Here is a 24,071-nt window from a genome sequence, read left to right as displayed (position 1 = left end):
CATCACCTCTTGCCTGGGCTGTTCACAAGTGTTATCATGTTAGGTGTGGTCTGCTACTGCTGTAGCCCACCTGCTTCAAAGGGTGACATACTGTTTGAACTTTGGCTTTTCTGCATTGCTTGGTTTTAACAAGTGGCTACTGTTACTCTCCTTTCAGGTTGTGGCAGTTTACCCACTCACCTTGGACATGGGTAAACTTTGACATGTGATTTTTCTCCAAGAGAAAATCACTGGATATTTTTTCCCCACTGTCTCTGTAAACCATAGAGATGATTGTTTGGGAAAATCCCAGCAGATCAGCAGTTTCTGAAATACCCCACCAGTCTGTGTGGCACCAACCACCATGCCACATTTAAAGTCACTTAAATCACCTTTCTTCCAGATTCTGATGCTCAGTTTGAACTTTGGCTGCATCTACATGCTTAAATGAGCCGAGCAGATATTTGTATTAATGGAAATTAAAGCAGGTGTAATAAAAGGGGGTTGACTGTTATTCATCAAATCTGTACACTAATAAAAATTCTAAAACAATATATAGTTTTAAAAGTTGTTCTACATAGTAGATTAACTATTCTGTCTTTATACTAACATAAGCTAGTTGCTGTTTGGCCCCACACGCACACACACGGTCTCAATCCTCTCATTAAAGTCTTAGCAATGTTAGCGTGCAAATTTCATAAAACGGTAAACTGTTCTTTTGAATTATTTGTTTTGAATCCAAGAACACCAAAAGCTCACACTTGGAACATTTTCAACTTAATAAAGTGTAATCCTGTGTGCCTCAGGTGTCTCCTGTTACATATTTCAACTAATTAAAGAAACTCATCTAGCGCTCTGCAGCTTTTTCAGAAATCAAGACCGTCAAATGTGATTTGAAATAACTAAACAAAAGTGGGTCAATAAGGTCAACTACAGCTGTGGGAAGTGTGGGTGGAGGAAGGCAGGCAGACTTATTTTCGTGCAGACTTATTTTCGTACAGACTTCCGGCACACCACTGTAGTGTGAGATCAGTAAAAGATATTGAATTATTTAAAAAAAATGAACATTTGGTCATGTTCATTATTCAGAGCCTCTATAATATAGAAAACAAAGTTTGATGTTACACACTGGTTAATGTATTAATATTTTACTACACGTTTACTTCTACATGGACGATTCCCCACAATGTTTTTGGTTTTCAGTAAATCTCCTGTAACAAAGATAATGTGAAGCAGAAATTAAACACAGCTGTACAAAAAGATCTAATGACAGATTTGGAGGATTTTATACTTCTGATTTAGTGCCTGAAGAATTTAATTTTGAACGAGAACATAAGACGAGAATAAAACTCCTGAAAGGGTTCGTCCTCGATTATAAAACTAGATTAAAAGACACTTTTTTTATTTACCAGCAGACACACAGAATATGTACTAAACCAGAAATAAGCTCTTATTGGTCTATTAATTTGTAGAACACTGCTATCAGTGGTTTCACAAAATTCTCATAAAATGCATTTAAGTTTCTCAGAAAAAGTGATTTTGTTTGGAAAGCAAATTTGGAAACATCAATATATTTAATTTTTTTTCTTTTGAAAAGGTTTATACTCTATGCACGTTGGATTGGAGATCTACCTGTAGATTGATTTCAGATTTCCCCATGTTCAGCTGGCCTGCTGATTCATTTAAAAATACTAAATTCTTTGGTATGTCCCAAAAACTGAAGCTTTTTGTTAAACCTGTAAGAAATTATGGTATTTTTATTTGACAATACTTTATGGTTGATTCGATTTTTCACTTTTAAATGGGTTGAATATACTTTCTACAGTTTTTAAAAATGTTGGATTTGTATGCCACCACCATAGATGCAAATGTTAATCTAAATGCCGTTAAAAGATTACTTTTCCCAAATAAGTAAAGTGCCTCATTGCACACCATTCCAAGCAAATGTTATTATACTGTTGTATTTTACAATTAATTTTAATTTTCTTTCATTCTGACTTTTTCCTTTTAGTTCAGTTTAGTTTCCAGAGTGAGTTTTCTTATTTCACTTTACTTCTTATTGTTTGAAATTGTTTTAGTTTAGTCTTAATTAGTGTCAGTCTTTGTTTGGGAGGTATATCAGAGGCATGATAGGTATTACAATAAAAACGGAGCACTCACTCTTGTAGACATCCAGAGTCCCATTAATGCCTCATCAAACCAAACAGATACTAAAACTAAAGATATTTCCTCAATATTTTTTTATTGTACTGTAGCTCCTTTTCACAAAGGTCAGTTCGTTAGTTTTGCTTTTTCATGTCTATTTTTAGTTTTCCATTTAGTTTTATTTAAGTACAATAACCCCAAATCCACATTTTCACCTTCGTGCTTTATAAACTCCAGGATTTATCCAGCTGCTTCTGTCACATAATCAATAAACCAGTAACCCAGTCCCAATGAGAGCATCGAAAATGTCTTACAGGTGCTTCGGATCGTGAGCAGTCATGCTGGTATATCCGGTCTTAGATTCCTGTCCAAAGAAGTCAGTTTAGGGAAAGCTGTTATTGTTGTAGTTCAGAGGTCCATCTCTCTATCCATCCATCCCTTCTCGTCTGCTATTCCAGGGGTCAAAAAAACCAAAGCAACCGAAAGCTATTTTTATGTAATTCTTGAAAGAAAATACTACCTGGAGCTCCAAAGCATAAGAGTCTAAAGTGGGCTTTTTAAAAAAAATGGTATTTATTACATGTTTGTGGTGTGCAACTTAATTTTTTTAATATCTGCTGCTATAAAACAATGTCTAAACTTTAGGATAATAAATGTCTCATCCTGATACAACCTATTCCATATATAAATCATCCTGTTAAAGAAAACAAAATCCACCAGTGGATCAAGTATACCTGCAAGCCAGTAGTGTTGGTAATGAAATCACATTAAATTCTTGAACACTTAAATTCTTGTTCCAATCTATGTGAACTATAAAGATGAGCCATTTGTACATCCATGTGAGGTTCTGCAAAAGTAACAGGACTTTTATAGCCAGTAAAGATGAACAAAGAAGCACATGTGGCTCTGAAGACAGAGGTCCCTGGTCTGATCTAATCTTTCTATTTTTTAAGGCCAATGCATGTTGTTCTCTTTCACTTGCTGTGAGAGGTCATTCAACTATATGTTGTGTTCACACAGAAAATGTTTATACTAGGAATCTTTTTTTTCTACACAACAGATGAATAAATAATAAAGTAATAGCCTAAAAACCCTGTAATTCCTAAATCTTTCCTCCAATCTGGATCGAAATAGCACTCAAATAAACCTAAAAGTCTGTGCTTTACCTCATATTACTCATATACTTTAAACTGTTTTTGTAAACTCATAGAAGCTTCATTTTTAAACTTTAATTTGTGACTTAAAATCTGATGATTTAGTACCTTATAAAATGCACTAAATGAGTCAGAATGAAAACAGACACAGGCCTAATAGCACTTACAGTGAGACCTAAAGTGATTCTTAAATAATAGAGGGAAGGAGTACAGGGCGCAGATGTGGCCACTGATGAGAAACCTTATGAACGAACAAGCGAGACAATCATTGAAGAGAGGGAGACGGTTTCGCATTGTGTTAGCTCTGAGTGCGGCCCGAATGGCGACAAAACGACACCAAAAACTCGCCTCTGTAATAACACCACACTTTCTGAAATATCAGCAGGTTACTAACACAAATGCTGGGAAGTAATATTTTAAATGTGAAATCAAAAGTCTTTGTTTAACAGTAGGTTAAAAAAAAAAACAAAAAAAAAACTGCACACTTCCTATGTCTGAAAGCAAAAACTCACCCTTTCTCCCCTACCATCTACTTCTCCAAATCCCTGTAATACCCATTTTATGGCCAAGTATGAAATAATTACATTAACTTATGCTAAGCTCTTCATCAACCCTCTGGGTTTAATCTTTTCAAGTCACAGAAGGAAATCCACACACACTAATGGTGCAGAGTGTCAATTAACTAAAGCCAATTATTTATCTTCTCCAGAATTCAGATTAGAAAGAGGCTGCGTGAGATGCTGGGCTCCTTCCTGCAGCACCACCTGGGACTCCGCTCCCCCAGCTCTGATCTGACACCGTCACTTGGTGGTGACGTCAGCTTCTTAGTGTTTCACAAAAAAAACAAAAAAAAACAAAAAAAGGCCCAGACAGCAGAAACTGAGCAACTAAATGACGCAATTAATAAGACTGTGAGGGAAAGGTAGCATTTATCACCACAGAACAAAAGATTCGGGCACGATCAAAGGATCTCAATGCAGTGAAATGTTTCCTGAGTTAAAAAAAACAAAACAAAAAAACAAAAACAAACCACAACTTACTTTTGTCAAATCAAGTCAAACATGTCACGTCTGCAGCATCCAGAGACATAGTAGAAGCATTTAAATGTCACGCCAATATCCCAGATGGCAGCCGTGTGCTGACAAACTGACTTTCTCTACAATGTTTATATGCTAAACAGAGATCGTATGAAGCGCTGAGGGTAATGTGTTTTATTATTATTATAATTCCATATGAGATGTAACGTCGAACTGAGATGAAGGACAGGTTGATATTGTGGTGGGAAAAAGGGGGAGGGAGCGCTCCTTTGGTGGATATTACTGACAAAGAGGTGGAAAATAATCTGATTTTCTGGAATATGATGACAGACACAAACCCACACACACAGAAAGAATGCGAACTGTGTTGCCCGTACCATAAAAGTCACACCGGTAAATGGAACCGCAAAACCAACTATTAAATTTTATGGTCTGTAGAGGTCAGTTGCTAAAGTTCAATAAGAACTTACTGCTCTGGAGTAAATCATTTCATCCCAACTCTGACATTTTTTTCCCACCAAGTCAGGATTATGTTTCATTCATTTCTACAAGAAAATGACTTTGATGGTAAATTTTACATAAGAAAAAACTGTGTTAGCTTTGCTATCTCCATAACGGCCTGGACATGACAACAGACACAACATCAATTTAACATTCATTGCCTGATTTGAGATTTACATGATTTTTAGCTACACAAACAGCAGGATTTAATATACAGACCAGAATCATACTAGATATTACCTCTAAAAGTAAAGTAAAATTAGCGGCTATTGGGGATATTATTTAAAGACAGATTAATTTTCAGGAAAAACACCTACAGCAGTCACCAACCTTTTTTGCATCACGGACCGGTTTATGTCCGTCAATTTTTTCAAGGACTGGCCTTTAAGGTGTCGCGGATAAATACAACAAAATAAAATGATACGACAAAACCTGTGGTATTTTGTAAATATAATAAGAAATGTGAATTAACTGTGTAATTTTATTAATAGCGTCCTCCTGAAATGCGCCAACAACATTGAGAGTAACATCCTCCTCTCTGCCCCTTAATGCTCTCTGGTCACTATGGTAACAGGTAAATATTTCTTTCAAAATAAGACACAACTACAACACAGGAAAAGACCCAGAGTCAACCGAGTTAACGATAAAAAACCCTGAAAACCATTAATTTCACGCCCCAAGCCTCAACTCTCGTGGCCTGTTACCAAAAGACTTACATGGCCTGGGGGCTGCAGACTGCTGACCTATGTCACCCAACTTGAAATCTCCAGTAGAGTGAAAAATAAAGTCACTACATAGGTATAAAAACTGCAGTTCCTGGAGCAACCACTAGAGGCTGTTTAATTCAGAAGTAAAACACAGAAGTAAACTTGTTTACGGCCTGACATAAAAATATCTTTTTTGGTCTTTGCAAATAATTTTCTCTTTCAATTACATTTATGCAGGGGACGCATTCTTATTTAACAGACTGGCTTTCAGTAATATTAAGATTTTAAGGTATGCAAGGGTTAAGGGCGGGGCCACTTTAGGGACAAATGTTAGACTGATGACAAAATTAACATGACATGGGACCGACCACCTGGTGAATCTTTCTTCAGGCCTGCATTCCACCTCTCTGATTAAAAATGTTATTTAACCTCCTAGGACCTGGCGTCCACATATGTGGACATCACATTTTGGGTTATTTAGACCAGAATACTCAATTTTGCTTTACGAGGACATTATACTGCTACTGTTCTATCAAACTTTTAAACGAATATCGTCATATGTGGCTCTTATTTTTCTTAAAAACAAAAATAAGGTTAAAAAAAAAAATCTGGTAATTATTTGTTGTTCATTGGGCCCCAATATGCCCCAATATGCCCAAATATCAAAGAGAAATTAAAAATGCATACTGTGGAAGAGTGCGGGTCTTAGGAGGTTAAAAAAAACAAAAACAAAAACACTAAATCTTGATGGCTAAAAGGCTGAAATCACTTCAAAAAACACTGTCTGCAACCCAATGAATGACATTCTAGGAGACTACATCCATCTTTTATTTGCAGTGAATATAATTACACCTTATAGGCAGGTCAGTCAGTTTCTTATGTACCTGTAACTTTAGACTGTACTTTAACTACAACCTGAAAATCCTTCAAATGTCATACATTATCATCCATCACTGAATAACATCTGATCTGTCCCAGATTAACGCACCCAAACACAGACAGAGTAAGAGACTGTATGTGCATGTGTGTGTGTGTGTTTTACATATAAACATTTTATATTTTTATCTCTTCTCAAAAATAAAACATAAAAAGCTGAACATTTCATTTTAACAGCAGGAAATGAAAACTGTCAAAGACGATCAATACAACTCGCAGCGAATGCTCTGGCAGATTTAATTGACATATAATTTTCTAATTCTATGCTGCATTTCATTCCATCGGCCCTAACTCTTCTCACTCCCAAACGTACTGCTGTACGTTTACTGATTCAGGTGTTTAGATTTCAGCCAACAATTCAACTTGTTTTGCCAGTAAAAGCACTTAAAAGTGACGGTTCATATCAATCACATACAGTTCAGCTCACATTTTTACTCAACTTTAAACTCCTGGCAGCACTTCAGATGAATTATAAAGTACTTTGATGCTTTCACTTGAACTGAAACCTAAACTTCCTCCAAAAGTATTTGTGTTTTGTCTGCCACCTGTACGAGACTTTCAGCATTTTACTGCTTAACTTAAAATACCCAAACACAGGTGCATTTGCTCAAGAAAGTTTTGCTCTGTTTTTTCTTTAAATTACTTAAAAAAAAATCTAAGCTGAAAACAACAGCTAGGGAAGTAAGGATTAGCAAAAAAATGGCGTCACTTCCAAGCCAACCTCGGGAATTCCTTTATCCACACCTCATCATCTTTAAATAATTAGCAATTAAACCCAGTCAACACCCAAAGTCTCTTGTGCTACCTGTATAAGGACAGTCTGGGTTATAGCCTGATGTAACACCTCTGCTCATAAAGGTTTCACCAGGAGAACAGCTACAGACTACAAGTCTTATTTAAGTTACAACAAAACATCAACCAAAAACAGTAACAAATAATCCCAACAAGAAGTGATCACTTGTCCCCACAAAACAAGTGGTCTGATATGACTACAAGTTTCCACAGCCATAAAATTCAGCAAGATAAATGCAAGTGTCCATCTGCAAATAAAGAGTCACACCCACACCCACAGTGTGGCAAAGGAACACAAAGTTACTTTTTTTCAGTTAACCACATTTACAAGTTATTCAACAAAAGTGGGCCGCAACTCTAAAAGTCACACTACAAAAGAACTGCATCATTATTCAAAAGTCACCAATAAACAGTAATGTAGATGAACACAGCCATGTTCACACAAGGCTATAACCAAACACTTTTCAAAATAGCATAACCAACCACGCCCATCTGCAGTACTGTTCCAGGAACGTGGCAGATTCCCACCCAGAATAACCAACAAGCACGATGACCTAAATCAGCAAAGAAAAAAAAATACTAAAAAAGATATGCTTCAATATAAGGACAGCACAGCCATCTAGCCCAAAGGATCCCGGACAAACCCCCATTTATGTAGCACAGACGGACACAAGAATTTTTGGAAATATTGGTTTTACTTTAAATTTCTTATAATTAGTGCTGTCAGCGTTAATCTCGTTAAAATGACGTTAACACCATAACCGCATTAATGCCTCAAATCTCTGTTAGTGAGTTAATGTGTTCATGGGGCTGCACAGTGCTAACGTGTTAGCACGGCTAGCTCGTTAACACGTTAGCGCCGTCCAGCCACACCCGCATTAAGTCGCTTATAGAGATTTGCTGCGTTAATGCGGTTATGGCGTTAACGTCATTTTTACGAGATTAACGGGGACAGCACTACTTATAATCTAAGAAACAAAAACAGCCATGACAGCATGATGAGTGCAACCAAAAACTGGTGCTACCCAATTTATTTACACACCAAAGGTTCTTGGACTTCAACTGGAAGGACAGTTGGGGCTGCAGAGCGTGTAACAGTCATACGACAAATGTAAAAGAGTATTTATCAAAAAATCTGATAATAAATATTTAAAAAAATGTGTCACTAATCAAATGAAGCACCGTTTAAGTAAGGCGTTGAATATTTAATAAAACTGCATCGATATGAAGTAAAAATGACTATTTTTTCCTTTAGTGACATTTATTCTGCATTAGTCACACTGCAGAGAAAATCAAGTTCATTAGTACCTATTGCCCTGTCGTGACCGTCAGTGGCTTCAGGAAATGAGTTCAGCCATAGGAAGATGATAAAGAAGGTGGTATTATGTGACAACGGCCCATTGATCAGAGATGAATATGGTCATCTGACAGCAGTCTCCTGAGCTCAGATACCTGCCCTCTGCTGCTCCACTGATAAGACCGAGCCACTGATGCTTCTGCGTATGTGTGTGTGTGTGTTTGTAGATGAGCATAAAGCCAACTGATAGGTGTCGTATTGACGTATTGAATGAAGCCGCCCATCTCCATCTTATATCTCAGGACTATCATATGGCTGTAGACTGAGATAAGACAGTCGCAGCTAAAGAAGTGAAGTAAGTCGGTACGACAGGCGCTCCCTGCAGAAGTCAAGAGCAGACCTGACAACAGCAGCTCTGAGTGACTCGGTTCTTGTATGCAGAATCATCCTTCACCTTAATAAAAAAAGAAAAGTGACTACCTGAAAATAAGGTGGTTGACTTTGAACTGGGTCTCTATCACGCCTGTCGTCCTCAGTCGTACTCGAAGGACGTCTGTCTCTGTGGGCACGTACTCAGGAGACATGATGCGGCTCATGTTCTCAAAGAAACTGGGAAAGGAGGAGGAAGGAGAAGAAGACAGAGGGAAGGGTGCAAAAAGGTTAAAGAGCCAGGAGAAACAAGGGGAAGAAGAAAGAGAGCGGCAGGGAAATTAATAACTTGAAAACAAACTTGAGATCAAAAGAAAAATCAGGTATCACTTACGGGAGTGGAGGCTAACACACTGTGTGTTTGGTGTGGCTGAGTGCGTGTGTTGGGTGTGCAGCGATAAGGCTGAAGCCCCAGGGGCCGCAGCGGTTGATCACGATGAATATTCACACTGTGGTTTACCATAATAACACACTGAGGCACAGCTTCTAAACACAGATTAGCTATTTACACAGCTAGTGTAATCAACTGTATCGTGTGTGTGTGTGTGTGTGCGCCTTCAGTAAAATGTGATCTTTTTACACACACATTCACACGATGGCATCTCCACCTATGTGAACTGACTGTGACATTCTCTACCCGTCATCCTGAATTCGTTTCTTGGACAGCGACACACATCCTGCTGCTAAAAAAAAATAAATAAAAAAAAAAAAAATGTTACACAGGGCAAACAACATGCAAGAGCCTGTTTGGTACTTCTGTTGTTGTGAGGACCACTTTGAGCTTTAGTCGTTATTTTACAAAGCCAGCAATTTAAAAAAAAAAATAAAAATCTGTTTGCAATTCCTCAAAATACTGTATATAATGCAGATTTTTGCACTGCAAGTGATCTGCAAAGCATCTTTTTGCAGACGATGACTCGACTCAGCTGCTCGCCAGCTGTTTGCGTTCTGGTTTTATTCAAATGCAAAAGCGAAGTTGCTGAGAAACTATATTATTTTCCGGTTAATTCGCCATCCTGCAGAAATTTCGTCACCATTTGTGGAGGGATTTCTGTTTTAAATTTCTGACATTCTGGCTGGACTCTCCGTACAAGCAGTTAACAGATGGCAAGAGATTTGCAACTGTTGCCAGTTTATCACAGTTAACAGTTGGAAACACCTGAAACGTCTAACAAGCCTTTTTATTGGAAATCAGTGAAAGGGCTTTGATTGAATCGACAGACCAGCAGTATTTTTACATGGTTTGACTTAACAATAGTAATCATAACAACAGTAATGGCATCAGTCAAATTCAATTATAAGATGTGTTGTGTGTGGTATTATTGCAATTGAATCCATTTGTGGTTGCGTCAGGAAGGGCACCTGGTACCGAGCTGCCCACTGTAGCAACCTGTGTTTTCATTTTTAAATATCATGTTTATCGTCAGTGCACACTCTTTGTGTTCGTCTTTAGTTTGTCCTCATTTTCAAGTTTCTGCATATCCAGTTTTCAACAGCAAACTTGGTGAATCCAATCACAACAAATGACAGCAGACAACAAATATCTTAATTTGTGTTTAAGAAAACACAAATTAAGATCAAAGAGTAATATATGCATTGTGTCAATAAGAGTCCTCATAAGTACTATAGAAGCACAGTGTGTGTGTGCATGTGTGTTTGCAAGAAGGTGATGCATGGTGGTTCTCAGTAGGAACCAAGAGTCCTGTCGGTGTAGATAACCCCAAAGCGAGGCCTCTCACAGGGGCGGAGGATGAGACCGGACGGCCTCCTGGTGGGTCAGCGCTCTGTCTTATTTCTGTTTCACACACTCTACTTTCTTAGTTTCAGGCTTCAGCCTCAATTCTTTGCTTTCACTATGGTGTCATCACTTTTGTGTCTAATCACAATTTTTTCCCTATACTGATAATTTTAAAAATGCCTTTCCTCCTTCATACACGCATCCAAAACTAAAATAATATCTGGTTTATGTATGTATTTAATGGCTTTTATTTTAAGATATACAACAGTTGTGGAAGTATATGTGATTCCAAACTGTGGTCTATCTTCCTGCACTGTTTACTTTCTTCCTTTCTCCAGACATTAACTCCCAGTGACAGTAAGCAGATGGCTCAGCATCAACTGCTAAGTCCAGCTAATTAGTCCCCTGCATCTCTTCAGCACAGCGTGAGTCTGTTCTCGAGGAGTACTCACTACAGCGCCGAGTCATTGAGCTCGTACTCGTATCCCCGGGCGGCCGCGGCCCTCACTCCCTGGTCGGCCCACAGGCAGGACAGAGCATGGCTCAGGAAAGGAAAGAGCACCTGGTCTTCGTCAAAACAACGCCCACACGACAGCACGGAATGGGCGTGAACCTGCCAGAAGACAACAGGGAGACAGAAATTCAGATTAATGATCAGGGAGGAGCGATTGGTCAGATAGAAGGAAGCCTAAATGATAGAAAAGTTTATGAGTCTGTCTCCACATCCAGACTTGTTAATCACACAAACACATACACAAAGAGATGCTCACACACACACACACATTCTGATGACATCTAATAGAGGAAATACTTTGGTCATCATTGCCCAGCAGGATGTGCTGTGTAGGTGGAAAACACATGCACTCTGATAACTTTGACAGTAAAGTTCAAATTAAATTAAACCTCACAAGCAAACCACCCACCAGTGGCCTAACTTTATGCTCTCCTTCAATGAAAGCTGTGTAGCTATAGTGCTAAGATGCTGCCCTCTAATGGTGATCCAGGTGACGTGCAGAGACACAAGAAGCACAAAACTCTAAGAGGGCAGGAGCAGGATGACAACGACAGAAAATAAAAAGACCAAAATTGAAGGTGAGAGAAGTCGAACATGAGTACCTTGTTTCTGTTGTTAGCCAGGTTGATGCGGAGGGTGCCCATGCCATGGAGGACAAATTTCATGGAGGTCAGGAGGTTATCGAGCACTGCCGGCTGCCAAAGAGCACAGAGCAGAGGTCAAGTTCAACCACAGGATAAAAGGCACTATCGAGCTGTTTGAAGCTTCTTCTCTGATCTTGTATTGTAACTGACTTTCACCAATCAGAGCTCCTGATCACATCTTCATTTGCAAAAAGCAGCTGCTACCCACCAGGGAAAACCACCCAGTTTTCCTCATGTTACAACCCTGGCAAACACTGCCCCTGAGTGGTTAACCCCTGATAGTATACTTTGCCAGTTCAGGTTTGTGGACCTCTGAGACCTGACTCATGTCCTTCCTGACTTGGTACTTGGAACTTAGTTGAGTCCAGTCAGTGTATCTGAGTGTGGCTGGGATCCCCATCTGTTGGACATTTAGATGATTCTCCTCTGATTCTACTGAATGTTATAAACTTGTTTTGGTTGTATCCTCTTGATTAAGTGATTGTGCTGTCTGCTATATAAATAAATCTACTACTACTAGCCCACCAAAGCATGTCCAGTCCTCTAACATAGAAAGAATGTGATGCATAAGATCCTAAATACACCTGAACAACATAAATTAAACTAATTTCAAAAATCTGTATTCATGCTTACACACCTGGAGATTTGAACTAACTCAGGTTGTTTGTGTGTGTGTGTGTGTGTGTGTGTGTGTGTGTGTGTGTGTGTGTGTATATATATATGAGTTTTTGTCTCTGTCTATCTGCTACCAACTAAAGATAAGCTTCACATTCCATCACAATTCTACCACAGTCTGGTTGCTCTCCTCTTTCTTTGTGTGTGTGTGTGTGTGTGTGTGTGTGTGTGTGTGTGTGTGTGTGTGTGTGTGAGAGAGAGGTGACAAGGCTTCACCTCACCAGAAGAGCTGAGCAAACAGCCCTGCATTGACTTGCATCACAAATAAGTTGCTTTGTGTTTCGTCTCCCTCTGACTCACAATAAAAGTCACTCAGAGATATACAACTTAATATCACAATAACTTTGTCACTTTGAGTCTTAAAAACCAAATAATGTGTTCAGTTTTTCCTGCTTTATGACCGTGAACTTCACTAAAAATCAGAATGCTTCCGGTAAAGGGACGAGATTTGAGATGTGCAACAAATAATATAGGAAAAAAAAAAAAAGATATCCGCCTGGAGCTGCTCAGATTTGTTAGGTCACTTAGTGAAAATGGAGGAAAACATGCTAGTCCTTATTTATTTCTTTTACAGAAACTGTTCTAACGGTTGATGCTCAAACCTCCACATAATGACATCAGCATGTATGCAAACAATCTCTGTGAGACTGCACTACACACTCAAGTTTCACATCTTTTTTTTCTAGTCTTCAGTCTGCATGATATCACTGAGAGTGCTTATTATGTATGGTCATCTCAGGGACAACACTCTGGCTTTAAGCACAACAGCCCAATCCACTTGTGTTAAAACTTGTTTTTTTATGAGGAAGCCAATCAGAAGGAAACTTGTTTCAGACAGATGAACGACTTCACATATTTACATTTTTCTTTCTGTTGTATTTTTCGACCAGCGGCAGTGCTGTGAAGCAGTGTTTTAATACACAGACCTTTGTGTGCATGCTGTGCACAAACGTAATATAGGAAACAGTTTCCCAACGCCCTGCTGATCAACAGCTGTTGGCTGCAGATATGTCAGCATGTCAGAGATGTCGGAGAAGACCGAGAGTGGCAGCTGATTTGAATTATACACAGCTTATATTATTCAGAAAAGAAATGTTTATGAAGAAGAAATTTCAATTAAAACAACATCACATGTTTATATGTTAATATATACTTCATCTGCAGTCACTTCTGATTTCAAACCTGTATGGCACAATAGACAGCATGCTGTTGTTTGTCCAAAGCTCAAAAGGTTTAACAGAGTTTATATAAACTTGATTATATTTCCAATAATTACTATAATTTTAATATTTATGAGTCTTTCGAGATTCATTGGCTCATGGGGGTCATTCGAAGTGGAAATTCACGCCTGCACTGGGCAGAGTAGTGTACAAATAGTGTCTATATGTGCCCTCTATATGGATACATGTGCACTTTAAGAGACTGAGGTTTTACAGACACGAGACCACTAACTATGTGATATTAAGTGGTTACCTATTTTGGAGGTGTGACAACTGTGATAACAATGTAGGCTCAAGTCACACAAGCCTAGAGACCGGTCAGTCACAGCAACCACTATTCCCCCTGCCAGCTGGTAAAAACCACTATGGGATTGCTTTGGTCGCTGGCATATTGCTGTAGTGGAAGTGAAAGACTCGTCTGCAAACACTGTCCAGCTTCTTTCCGAGCTCTAGTGAAACTGTGAAAAGCGTGAACGCAAACGAGAAATGGAGACAGTTCGACTTCAAAGTGAAAGTTGTGCCTCTGCCCTGCAGCCAAAATATTTCAAATATTCCAAAGAGCACAACTCTTCTCCATTTCCAAGCTTGGCTAGTAGTTACAAAGTATTTGCACATAAAAAAACTACAGGCAGCCGTGGCAATCTGCTAGTAACCAAAGCAATCACCTTTGATGCAACCATTTCACCCAGCAGGAGCCAGCAGCCTCCAGAAACCACTGCCAACCAGTCAGGAAATACATGTTTTTCTGTAGCAACGAGCGCTTGCATCACTTCCAATATGATAGACAACTCTTGAGCAACTCCACATGATGTCACACGAGAAACCTCAGTTATCCGTTATTGCCAAACAACTTTTCTGTGGCCTGTGTATTCAACCCTGTGTCAGAGCAAAATCTGAAATATTCACAAAAAAAGAAATCCATTTGTTTACGTTTACGGACATTAAACTGCAGGACGTATGTTATTCAGACCCTTCAGTGGAGATGTGTAACCCTGGCAACCAAGAAAACTGAGCTTTAAAAGAAGTGGCAGCTGTTGTATTTTAAGCCAAACCATGACCTTTTTCTACGGCCCGTATGGTACAAGGGCGCTTGCAAAGCTTCAAGCGATAAAATCTTCAAATGACAACAACAGCACATCTTCTGTTTCTATCCAGATACAGATAACAGCTGCACACAAGCAAACAACAAGAAGACAACCAGCCTTCATCTGCGATATTCCATAACCGGAGTCGAGGGGTTGTTTTGACCAGGCAGTTACAGTGACGTGTAATACGGCATGGTTACACAAGAAATCTTAAAAACTCACCAAGCTTCTTTGTTAAATCTGTAAAAGGAAGAAAAAGAACTGGTTGTCCCATTGGTACAACATCCTTGTGTCCCTATTGGAAAGATGACAAAGGAGCCGGATTATCTTTAGTTTAGACTGAAAACTGGACGTGCGGGTAAATATCGAGGTTACTAATGCTTATTAAAAGGCAAAGATTCACACTTTGCATTCACTTGCCAAGTGAAAGGTCACCGGTTCAATTCCAACTAGAGACACACCAAATAGCATTCCTAACCCAGTCGGTACCAGTTGTGGCAACCACTTGTGACAAGGGAGCAGCCAAAAGTGCCCATTAAAATTTTTTTTTAATAATAAATAAAAGTAATGTTTGTCACCAGACATGTGGATCAAGAAATCACTTAAATATAACCTGTCTGATAAAGTGAAGTAGGCTAAAATATCTTAAAAAGAAAAACATCATGTATCTAAAGAAACTCAAGAAGTCAGTCTGGGATCTAAAGAACTGCAGGCTTGACTTTCCTCAGTTAAAGTCAGGATAAATGTTTCGACAATAAGAAAGTGACAGGGCAAAAATGGCATCAATGGGAGAGCTCGAAAAAGGACAAAGTCTCATCTCACAGAAAACATCCTGATGGTTCACAAAACCTTTTGTGGACATATTCTGTGGACTAATGAATATTTCCCCAAAAAGCTGAAATTTTTGGAAAATTTGGATCCTATTGTATCTGACATAAAACTAACAGCATTTCATAAAAAGAAAATCACACCAACAGCCAAATATGGTGGCAGTAGTGTGATGGTCCGGGGCCCACTTATAGCCCATTTACGCTAGTATCTATATGTACGACAAATTAGCAAAACATAAGAAATCAGCAAAGACGCCAATAATTTTTCACAGCAGTGTAGGTAGATTTAAGCACAACAAACATTGAGCAAAGTGTTGCATGACAATCAGTAAAATAACTGGGATAATTAAAACACAACAAAAGACATAGTTTAAAAAAAAAAAAAAAAAAAATTAAATTAAAACATAAATATAAATGATTAAAGATAACAACCAGAACTGTTGATAAAAGGACGATGTTAATGATTGAAGCTAACATGAAGAGGCTAAAAGAAAAGCTGAGGGGAAGGGAGATTCAGAGGACTGATCGGCAGTAGAAGTCAATGTGTGACGAGGGGTATAAAGCTGTAAGCTATTAGGAAAGGTAGGCAGCGTCAGAATAGGAGAAATGTTTAAATATGTAACAAGTATGCGAGAAAACAAGAAATCAGGACGGGGCAAATAATTTTCACAGCACTGCGTGTCTTCCTTTAGACAATAGATGTCTTTATTGGCATTTTCAAATTTTTCACAGGTATATTTATTGTCGCGAAGCTGGAGATCATCTTCAATGTTTACCACTTTCAGCATTTTGCAACATACACAAAGTAGCAATGAGGACTTTGTGTTTGCTCCGGGCTGAAACTGAGCTGAAGCAGAGTTCTCAGGTTCTCGGAGATGGAGTAGCTCAAAGGTAAAATGTAGCACTAATATGAAACTTCAGGGAAATAGTTCACAAATCTCAGTTACACTAGTTTACTTTCCCATGAGAACAAACAGGTTATTGTTTCAGCATTGTGGGCTTCATCAAAGTAACGGATCAAGGCCACAAAAACAAATGGAAGTCACAAGTCTGGCAGATAATTGGCTTTAAAAAGCTCTCAGACATATTGCTTATACTTGTATTTGATGATTTTCACCAGATTTTTTACCAGGGTCACTGGTTAAAAGACAGACAAAGTTTCATTTTGTTTTAAATTATTTAAATTGTTTAGATTTAAAAACAGCAAAAACAGATTGAATCTGTTCATCGATAACATGCCTTTACTCTCGCATCTGACCTCACAAGTGACTCCAGCAAGGATTGGGTTTAACCAGGTAGCGTAAGTGAAAGCATGTGTGTGGGTGTGTAGACGCTTTCAGAATAAAAACAGTTGCACAACACATGTGGTCATAAAGATACAAGAAATACAGTTATGTTTGTGCGAATTATGCTTTTATGTTTTGTGGACTTTCACAAAAAAAATTTGAAAAATGTTTATTCAGATCTGAGTTTGAAATACTTCTCGATTCAGTCAGCAGCACCTACACACTCTCTCTCTGCACCAGCCTAACAAACCAAATCAAACACCTGTGACTGATCTGCACCGACTGACACTCACTTTGAAGAAGCTGGAGCTAAATGAATGAACTGAAATAAGCAGATGCAGAGAAAAAGAGCCGCTAGCAAGTAAACATGAATGCAAATAATGCAGGACTCCAAAAATCAGTGCTCTTAGTTTGAAAAGCAAGAAAATGCAACACAATCGATATATTTTTAGAAGTTCAGGAGTACACACACATGCAGCTTAGTGAGGAAGGTGAACTCTCATATTTCAAGTTGAATTAAAGTGATCAAAGCTTCATAAAGACAATGGAAGCATTTACTATAGAGGCGTCACAGTTCATGCTTCTATCTTTACAGCTCGTCTCAGGGTAGTGATTCAGTTGTGCTTCCTCACTTCCCCCTCTCCACCTTTGTTGTCTTTATCAATTGTTTCCCAGTTCGTCCTCCCTGACTCAGCTTATTCTAGTTTAGCACTTACAGAGGAGAAGAAGAGTAGCAGGATGCTCACTGTGGCATCCTTTAAGTGAACTTGTGCAATGTGACAGCATTTAGTTCCACCCAAAGTTGCACAATTTTTTCACCGAGACTCTTGTATTGATGATGGGAGTCAGTCCACTGTGTAAAGTCTTTTCCAACCCAAAGATTCTCAGTGGGGTCTGGGCTCTGTGGTGACCAATCCATGTGTGAAAACAACCTCTCGTGCTCCATGAAGTCACTATTTTGGTTGCTTTATGCTTGAGCACAGGTAGCGCTAAGGCACCCACGGACCGCCCGTCTATCTGCGGAGAGTATTTGTTGTTGACAGAGGCAGTGTAGAAATTATGTGATACTGTATTATGTGGGCTACTCGTGCCTGTGCTGCTGTTGGTCCATCAGCAAGCTGAAGTGAAACCAGGTGTTTAAAAAAACAAAAGTATTCGCCGCTTCTGCTTTTCATGCTGTGTTGTTTATCTTTGATGATTCTTTTTTCACACTTCTCCCATTTAGTTCCATATCTTGCTCCACTCGTCAACCAATCAGCATTCGATGAGCACATAGATTATCCAAGACTAATAACATGCAGTTGGGATTTTGGAAGAAAAGCTAAGGAGGGATTTTGTAGGTGAAAACCCATCAATGTTCACAGGCCAAACAGACCATAAATGACATTTTTCAAAAAGGGTAAAAGTAGCTTTTCACAAATGTTGAGTGTTCTCTGCTCAGACTGCTGCCCCATGACATACATGGATGGATGGATGGATGGATGGAGGGACAGATGTTAACCCAATAAAGAATTTTGAGTCACTTCCACAGTTCTTTGCTTGATGCCAATTATTTAACCCTTCTGAAAGAGAGAAGCTCTTTTTTCATCTTCCTACATATTGTCTTTAGTTTAGGAAATGAGAAGCCACTCACTGCACCAGTTTGGGTTAAATAACCTGTCACCAACTTAAACATACCAGTGACTAAAGTTTTTATACAGTTCAAGGCTCATCCCCATTTGCTTGGTTAAATCCAGGCGGTGGCTTCCTCCTAAAAGCAAATTTCACCATTTTGCAGGCATCTGCAGATTTGCCTCTGGTAACTTGTTTTCATGCATTATCTGCATCTCTCTTTGATCATGCCAATATACAGAGATGCTTCACCAGCAATGGTGATGAACACCTTTGGAGACATCTGTGCTTTGTGTGCAGATATCACTATATCTCATTGTCTTTTCAAGTGATAACTGTTAACCATTTCAGAGCATTTGACCAATCAGTACAGAGCACATACCCTGCAGCCTACAGGAGTCACTGTATGGTAATCTGAACTCATTATCAGCTTTACCTCACCTCTCAAGGAGTAAAGTGACACCTTGTTTTTACCAGTGTGTGTGTCTGTGTGTCCTTTTGAAAGGAAGTCCACCAGATAGAAATCCACAGAGCCTGTTACACCTTTTGAACCTCTGTTTCCAGCTAGATTCAGCAGTTCAAAGTATTACGGAAACTTTGTGTTGCACTGTGCGTCAGCAAAGACATTATGAGTCCCATTACAACAACATAATCGCTAAATCCGTCCAGTTACACTGAACTATTGTCCTGGTCCAGCTCGGCGTTTGGATCAGCTCACTGAGCACAGAAAATTAACAGCCATTAGCACATGTCTCGTGTCAGAGCAAACCACGACAAAGAATGTGACTTAACTGGCAGCGGCCTGATATTTAATCATTAACTACCAACTTTTCTTTTAACAATGAGTAACTAAGTATAAGAGTGTAGCATGAGTCTGCTTGCAGGCTTTGTAGTCACATTTGAGGAAAAAGCTCAAAGATTTATTGCATTTCTCCAGCAACTTGTCCTTGACAAAGGTTCTTAGTGAAACACCTGAGTCAACAGACGAGATTACAGGCTCAAAAATACGAATTCAGTTGATAAAAACTACTACATCAACAGTGCACCCACACACACACACACACACACACACACAGAAAAACAGAGCTGTGTGCACTGGAAGGGAACAAAAGGAAAAAATGTCTGCCCGTCGGCATGTCCAAAGTAAAAACCACACCACGGCCTTGGGCTGCAAATAAAAGAGGGATGAAACAAAGAGGAGCCCACGTCCTACCTTTCCTCCACTTATTACTTCTAAACAGGCTGTCCTGTCATGGTCCTAACACAACCCAAACCTAAGAGCCACGCAGAGAAATGTAGGAATGTTTTCTTAATGCCTTTCTGGCTTTTGCTTCAGATGATATTTCATCAGAGAAAAAACAAAGTGGAGCAGGGATAATCTGTTCAGGTCAAGGCAGGGTTGAGGTGTTTACTACTGTACTGATGGAAGCACGGACTCTTATTCCAAAAAGAGGGCAATGTGTCAGAGATAAACACAAACACATGTGAAACAATAGGTGAAAGAGCGATGAGCTCATCTGTGTATTTTTGTGCATGTGTGTGAGAGAGAAGAGGGCGTGTTTTTGTTTGCTGTGGGAGGCTGGGACGACAGGGGAAGGGAGGGGGGCGGAAGAGCAGGATTGTGGGTTGGTGTCATTTTTCCACTTTAAAATAAGGGCGTCACCTGAGAACAAAACCAAACCCAACTGACACCGGCAATGACAAAAGAGAGGTGCAACTGGAACTCAAAATGTGTTGAAGCATGTATGCAAAGTAACGCTGAAATCAAATATGTATTTATGAAACAAAAAATGATGTATGGAGGATTGTACCTGCCAAAAATAAAAAAAATTGAATGAAGCATAGTATATGGATTAGCCTCATTAATGTATACCTACATTAAACCAACTGTACTGTTGGTATTCTGTCTGTGTGAACATACAAAGCCCTGTCAGGCAGACAGTACCTCTGCAGACTCACACTCAGTTTCTTGACTCTCTTCTCCTTTCTGTGTTTTGATAAAAGTAAAATTTAAAAAACCCAAAAAACTGCATTTCCTCAAGTGGCCACTTGAGGTAAATTCCCAAAACAAAGACTCCCACATTAAAAATCCCCAACTTTACAGCATTACAAAGCAAGTTTACAAGCTAGCATGAAGACACATTTCTCTATAGCTAAGACACGGTCACTTCTGAGCCCAAAAAACCCCCCCCAAAAACCCTAGCCATGTCCATCTTTTATATACAGTCTGTGGCCATAAAGCATTAGTGGACAGTAGCTGATCCTGGCCAATTAACTGCTCCCGAAGTTATTGCAAATCAAGGGGACGCCCCTCCCCTCTCCAACACATGCGTGCACACACACACACACACACACACACTTCTATCCAGACATCCGGTTAACTTATTTTAAATGAATACTATAGTCAGCACTGGTTCAAGAAAAACTCCAGCCTCCTAACTTTCTTTTCAGCTTCGTGGTCTGTTTCACAATCTAAAAAGAGGTTTGACTGTCAGACTTTTCCACTGACAGGACTGTTATTGCTGGGAGACAGAACAGGTAACTGAAGCATGATGAAGACCCTTCCTGTCATCACATCATTAAACACAGCAAGGAGAAGCAAGAGAATGAGAAGGGCAAAGTACAGCAAAGTAAAAATCAGGAAAAACAATAAGAGAAGAGGTCAAAGAGGATAAGCCCTCGTTAAAAACAAGCTAATGGGAGAAAAAACTGTGTGTGTGTGTTGAACCGTTTCCATTCTCCCCTCCCCATCCCAACCTCTAGTACAACAGAGGAATTTGGCTTTCAGTCACTCTCACACAAACAGAAGGAAGAGCAGATGTGAGCCAAATCACTGCATACCAACTTGTGCCTGATCCTGGGTATCATGAGATATCTCCCCCCCTGCAGGAAAACCAGGCTTTGCTTTCATTTTCCATCTCATCTCTATCTCTTCTCTAATCATTAAAAAAAAAAAAAAAAACTGAAATGCATTCCTGTGTCTGCAGCATAATCTCAGCTCTTTGTCGAAGTCATGTTATTACCTGAAAGGAAACTAGACTCCAAATCAGGGATGAAAAACTCATTTTACATTGAGGGCCACATACAGACCACTTTCATCTTAAGTGAGCTGGACGAATGAAACTCCCCCTTTTGTCATTGCAAAGATGTTTAACTACATACTTAATTCCTGAGATATTTTAATATAGAATAAGGAAGAGCAATGGCTTTTTTAATTAATTAATTAAATAATATGAAAGTACATCTCATTTTTTCTAGATGATAAATGCATAAAATTACAGAAACATTTTTGGTAGCTCACTGCCCACAGTGGCCTGTGTGTATAAGCAAAGTTTTTTATGATTGATGAAATTTTTTTAACCAAGATTTCTATAGTAGAAAGTGAAAAAAGGGAACTTTTCTGCCATTTAATCATTTCTCTTTTACTTAACGTCTGTGCTGTGGTATGAATCACTGGAGAGGTCTTTATCAGCAGGAAAAGCTGTAAAACTTACATTTTATGCCCTCTATCATGTTTGCAAAACTGTCCAGCGGGCCGGATTTGAGTTTTTGCCGTTCCAGGTTCTGGTCCTCGGGCCTTATAGATGACACCCGTGCTCTAACCCCACACGTGATACTGATCTTTTGAAGTCATGCATTTGTTTAGATTCTCTACAAGAGCTTAGTGGAAGCACTATATGCTAATAAACTGATAAAAACACAGGCAGGGTGAGCGTGAGAGTGTTTCTCACCTTGAAGGTGCACAGCTCTTGCTTGGTGAAGCCATTACTGTGGATGATTTTCATCTGTTTCACCAAAGTGCTTTTGCCGCTCTCTGCTGCACCTGTAGGAGAACGTGAGATGGTTAAAAAAGTGTTTTAAAACTTGTTTTACTGTGTGTTCAACTGTGATCGGGCTTTATTTGTAAAAGTTATCTATAAAATCAAAGTGTGGTGTCAAAGTAGGATTTGTGCTTCAAAAATTAAAGTTTACATGGAATATCTGAGTTATTTTAAACTAAAATCATCAACAGCTGGGTTCATTTAAAGCTGTCAGTCTCACCAAGAATGAGTATTTTAACCACGTTCATCTCCCGCTTGGCAGATTCGTAAAGTTCTCTGTCTATCTTGGCGCTGTGTATCCTCGCCTTCTTCTGCTCTTCTGTAACTTCGGTACCGAGGCACAGTCCCATCCTGAGCGCGCATCTCCTCCACGAGCCCGGCCAGAGAGAAAACAAAAGCAGGGCAATCCAACCTGGGATCAGTCCGACTTTCTTTCTACAAGCTGCATATTCCGAGTTCGGGCTCTGCCTCTACTCCAAAACTAAACCGGCAGAGCGAAAAGAGGAGTTACCTCGGCAAAGAAAAAAGTCCAGGCCATTGCCAAAACAACCTTCTTCAAACTTCCAAGAGTTATTTCAAACTTTCGAGACAAAACTGATTTTACGCACAGCCACAAGCGCTTTCCCCCCAGTTAGCGTCAGGTTTCAGCGCCTGTCCTGGGCGTTAAAAAACAAAAAGAGAGAAACCGCAAATCTGCTCGGCCGCTTTCCGCCGCAGCAGTTCAAACTCTGTCCTGCCGCCTTGGCAAAGACCCCAACTCATCCAAAAAAAGAAAAACACTACCTCCGCCCCCTGCTGCCCGCAACCCAGATGGAAATCCTTTGGACTTCCTGCGAAGCGACGTGCTGAAGTGCTGCTGTTACTCTGTGTATTTCACCTGTTCATGAAAAATAAAATAGGCGTGACGTAATTAAAAAACTCCACTTACTACATTATAGACCTAATTTCTCTTTACTTTTCAGCTGTTAACACTTACTTTAATTGTAGCCTACAAAAACACAATCGACTTGCGTAACGTCACGATGACGCACAGGTAGGACGTTTCAGGTATATTCAGTTATCATGTTAGGTTGTGCAAAGGCATGCTGGGATTTACAGTTTATGAGCTCGTCAAAATCCGCCTCCTAAAAGAGAGAAACAGATACGTGGTTTAACAGGTTGTGCAACAAAACAAAAGGGTGTTTGTAACCATAAAAACACTTCTACTGTGAAATGCGAACTATTTCATATCAGTGTTTGGAGCATTTAGAAATAACGAGTGGTTTCTAAATGAAAAAGCCTTTGTATGAATTTAAAATTATTATTTTCCATTAAAAAAAACTTAGCTGTTCAATATGAAGACATTTTAATTGAATACTTTGCCTTTATATTAGTTCAAATTTCATTTGATCAGACGATCTCATTGAGACAACTTGTACCTAGGCTGATCAAATATCCCTCTTTGTGAGAGACTGTGCAACATTGAGTCTTTTTCTATCTGTCCCACATTTTGAGTCAATGTTGCACATTTTCGACTGATTCTGCAGGACACGCACATTCCTCACGCCTGGCTTTTACTCACTGCATATGAAAGAAAGGCTTTTTATTCAAGTCAGAAGAAGGTCAGCCTGTCTAATGGCGTACTCATCATCAGGGAAAGTTAAAGGGACCAAAAAGTCAAAACCTCTGCA

General features: G+C 39.3%; 1 protein-coding gene across 1 annotated transcript in view; it reads right to left on the bottom strand.

The window, feature by feature from the left end:
* Positions 1-23,406, bottom strand: part of gnav1 (guanine nucleotide binding protein (G protein) alpha v1) — a 34,607-nt gene extending 11,201 nt beyond the window's left edge. Inside the window, exons 1-5 of the mRNA XM_026170155.1 lie at positions 22,622-23,406; positions 22,312-22,403; positions 11,832-11,924; positions 11,168-11,328; positions 9,029-9,157 (exon numbers count right to left, since the gene is read on the bottom strand). Of these exons, the coding sequence (XP_026025940.1) occupies positions 9,029-9,157; positions 11,168-11,328; positions 11,832-11,924; positions 22,312-22,403; positions 22,622-22,751 (605 nt within the window). The 5' untranslated portion in view covers positions 22,752-23,406. The remainder of the gene's footprint in view (positions 1-9,028; positions 9,158-11,167; positions 11,329-11,831; positions 11,925-22,311; positions 22,404-22,621) is intronic.
* Between the last annotated feature and the right edge of the window lie 665 nt (positions 23,407-24,071).

This window comes from Astatotilapia calliptera, chromosome 6 (assembly GCF_900246225.1).
Source record: "Astatotilapia calliptera chromosome 6, fAstCal1.2, whole genome shotgun sequence".
In the NCBI taxonomy this organism is placed as follows: domain Eukaryota; kingdom Metazoa; phylum Chordata; class Actinopteri; order Cichliformes; family Cichlidae; genus Astatotilapia; species Astatotilapia calliptera.
This window is presented reverse-complemented; position numbering and strand designations above follow the sequence as displayed.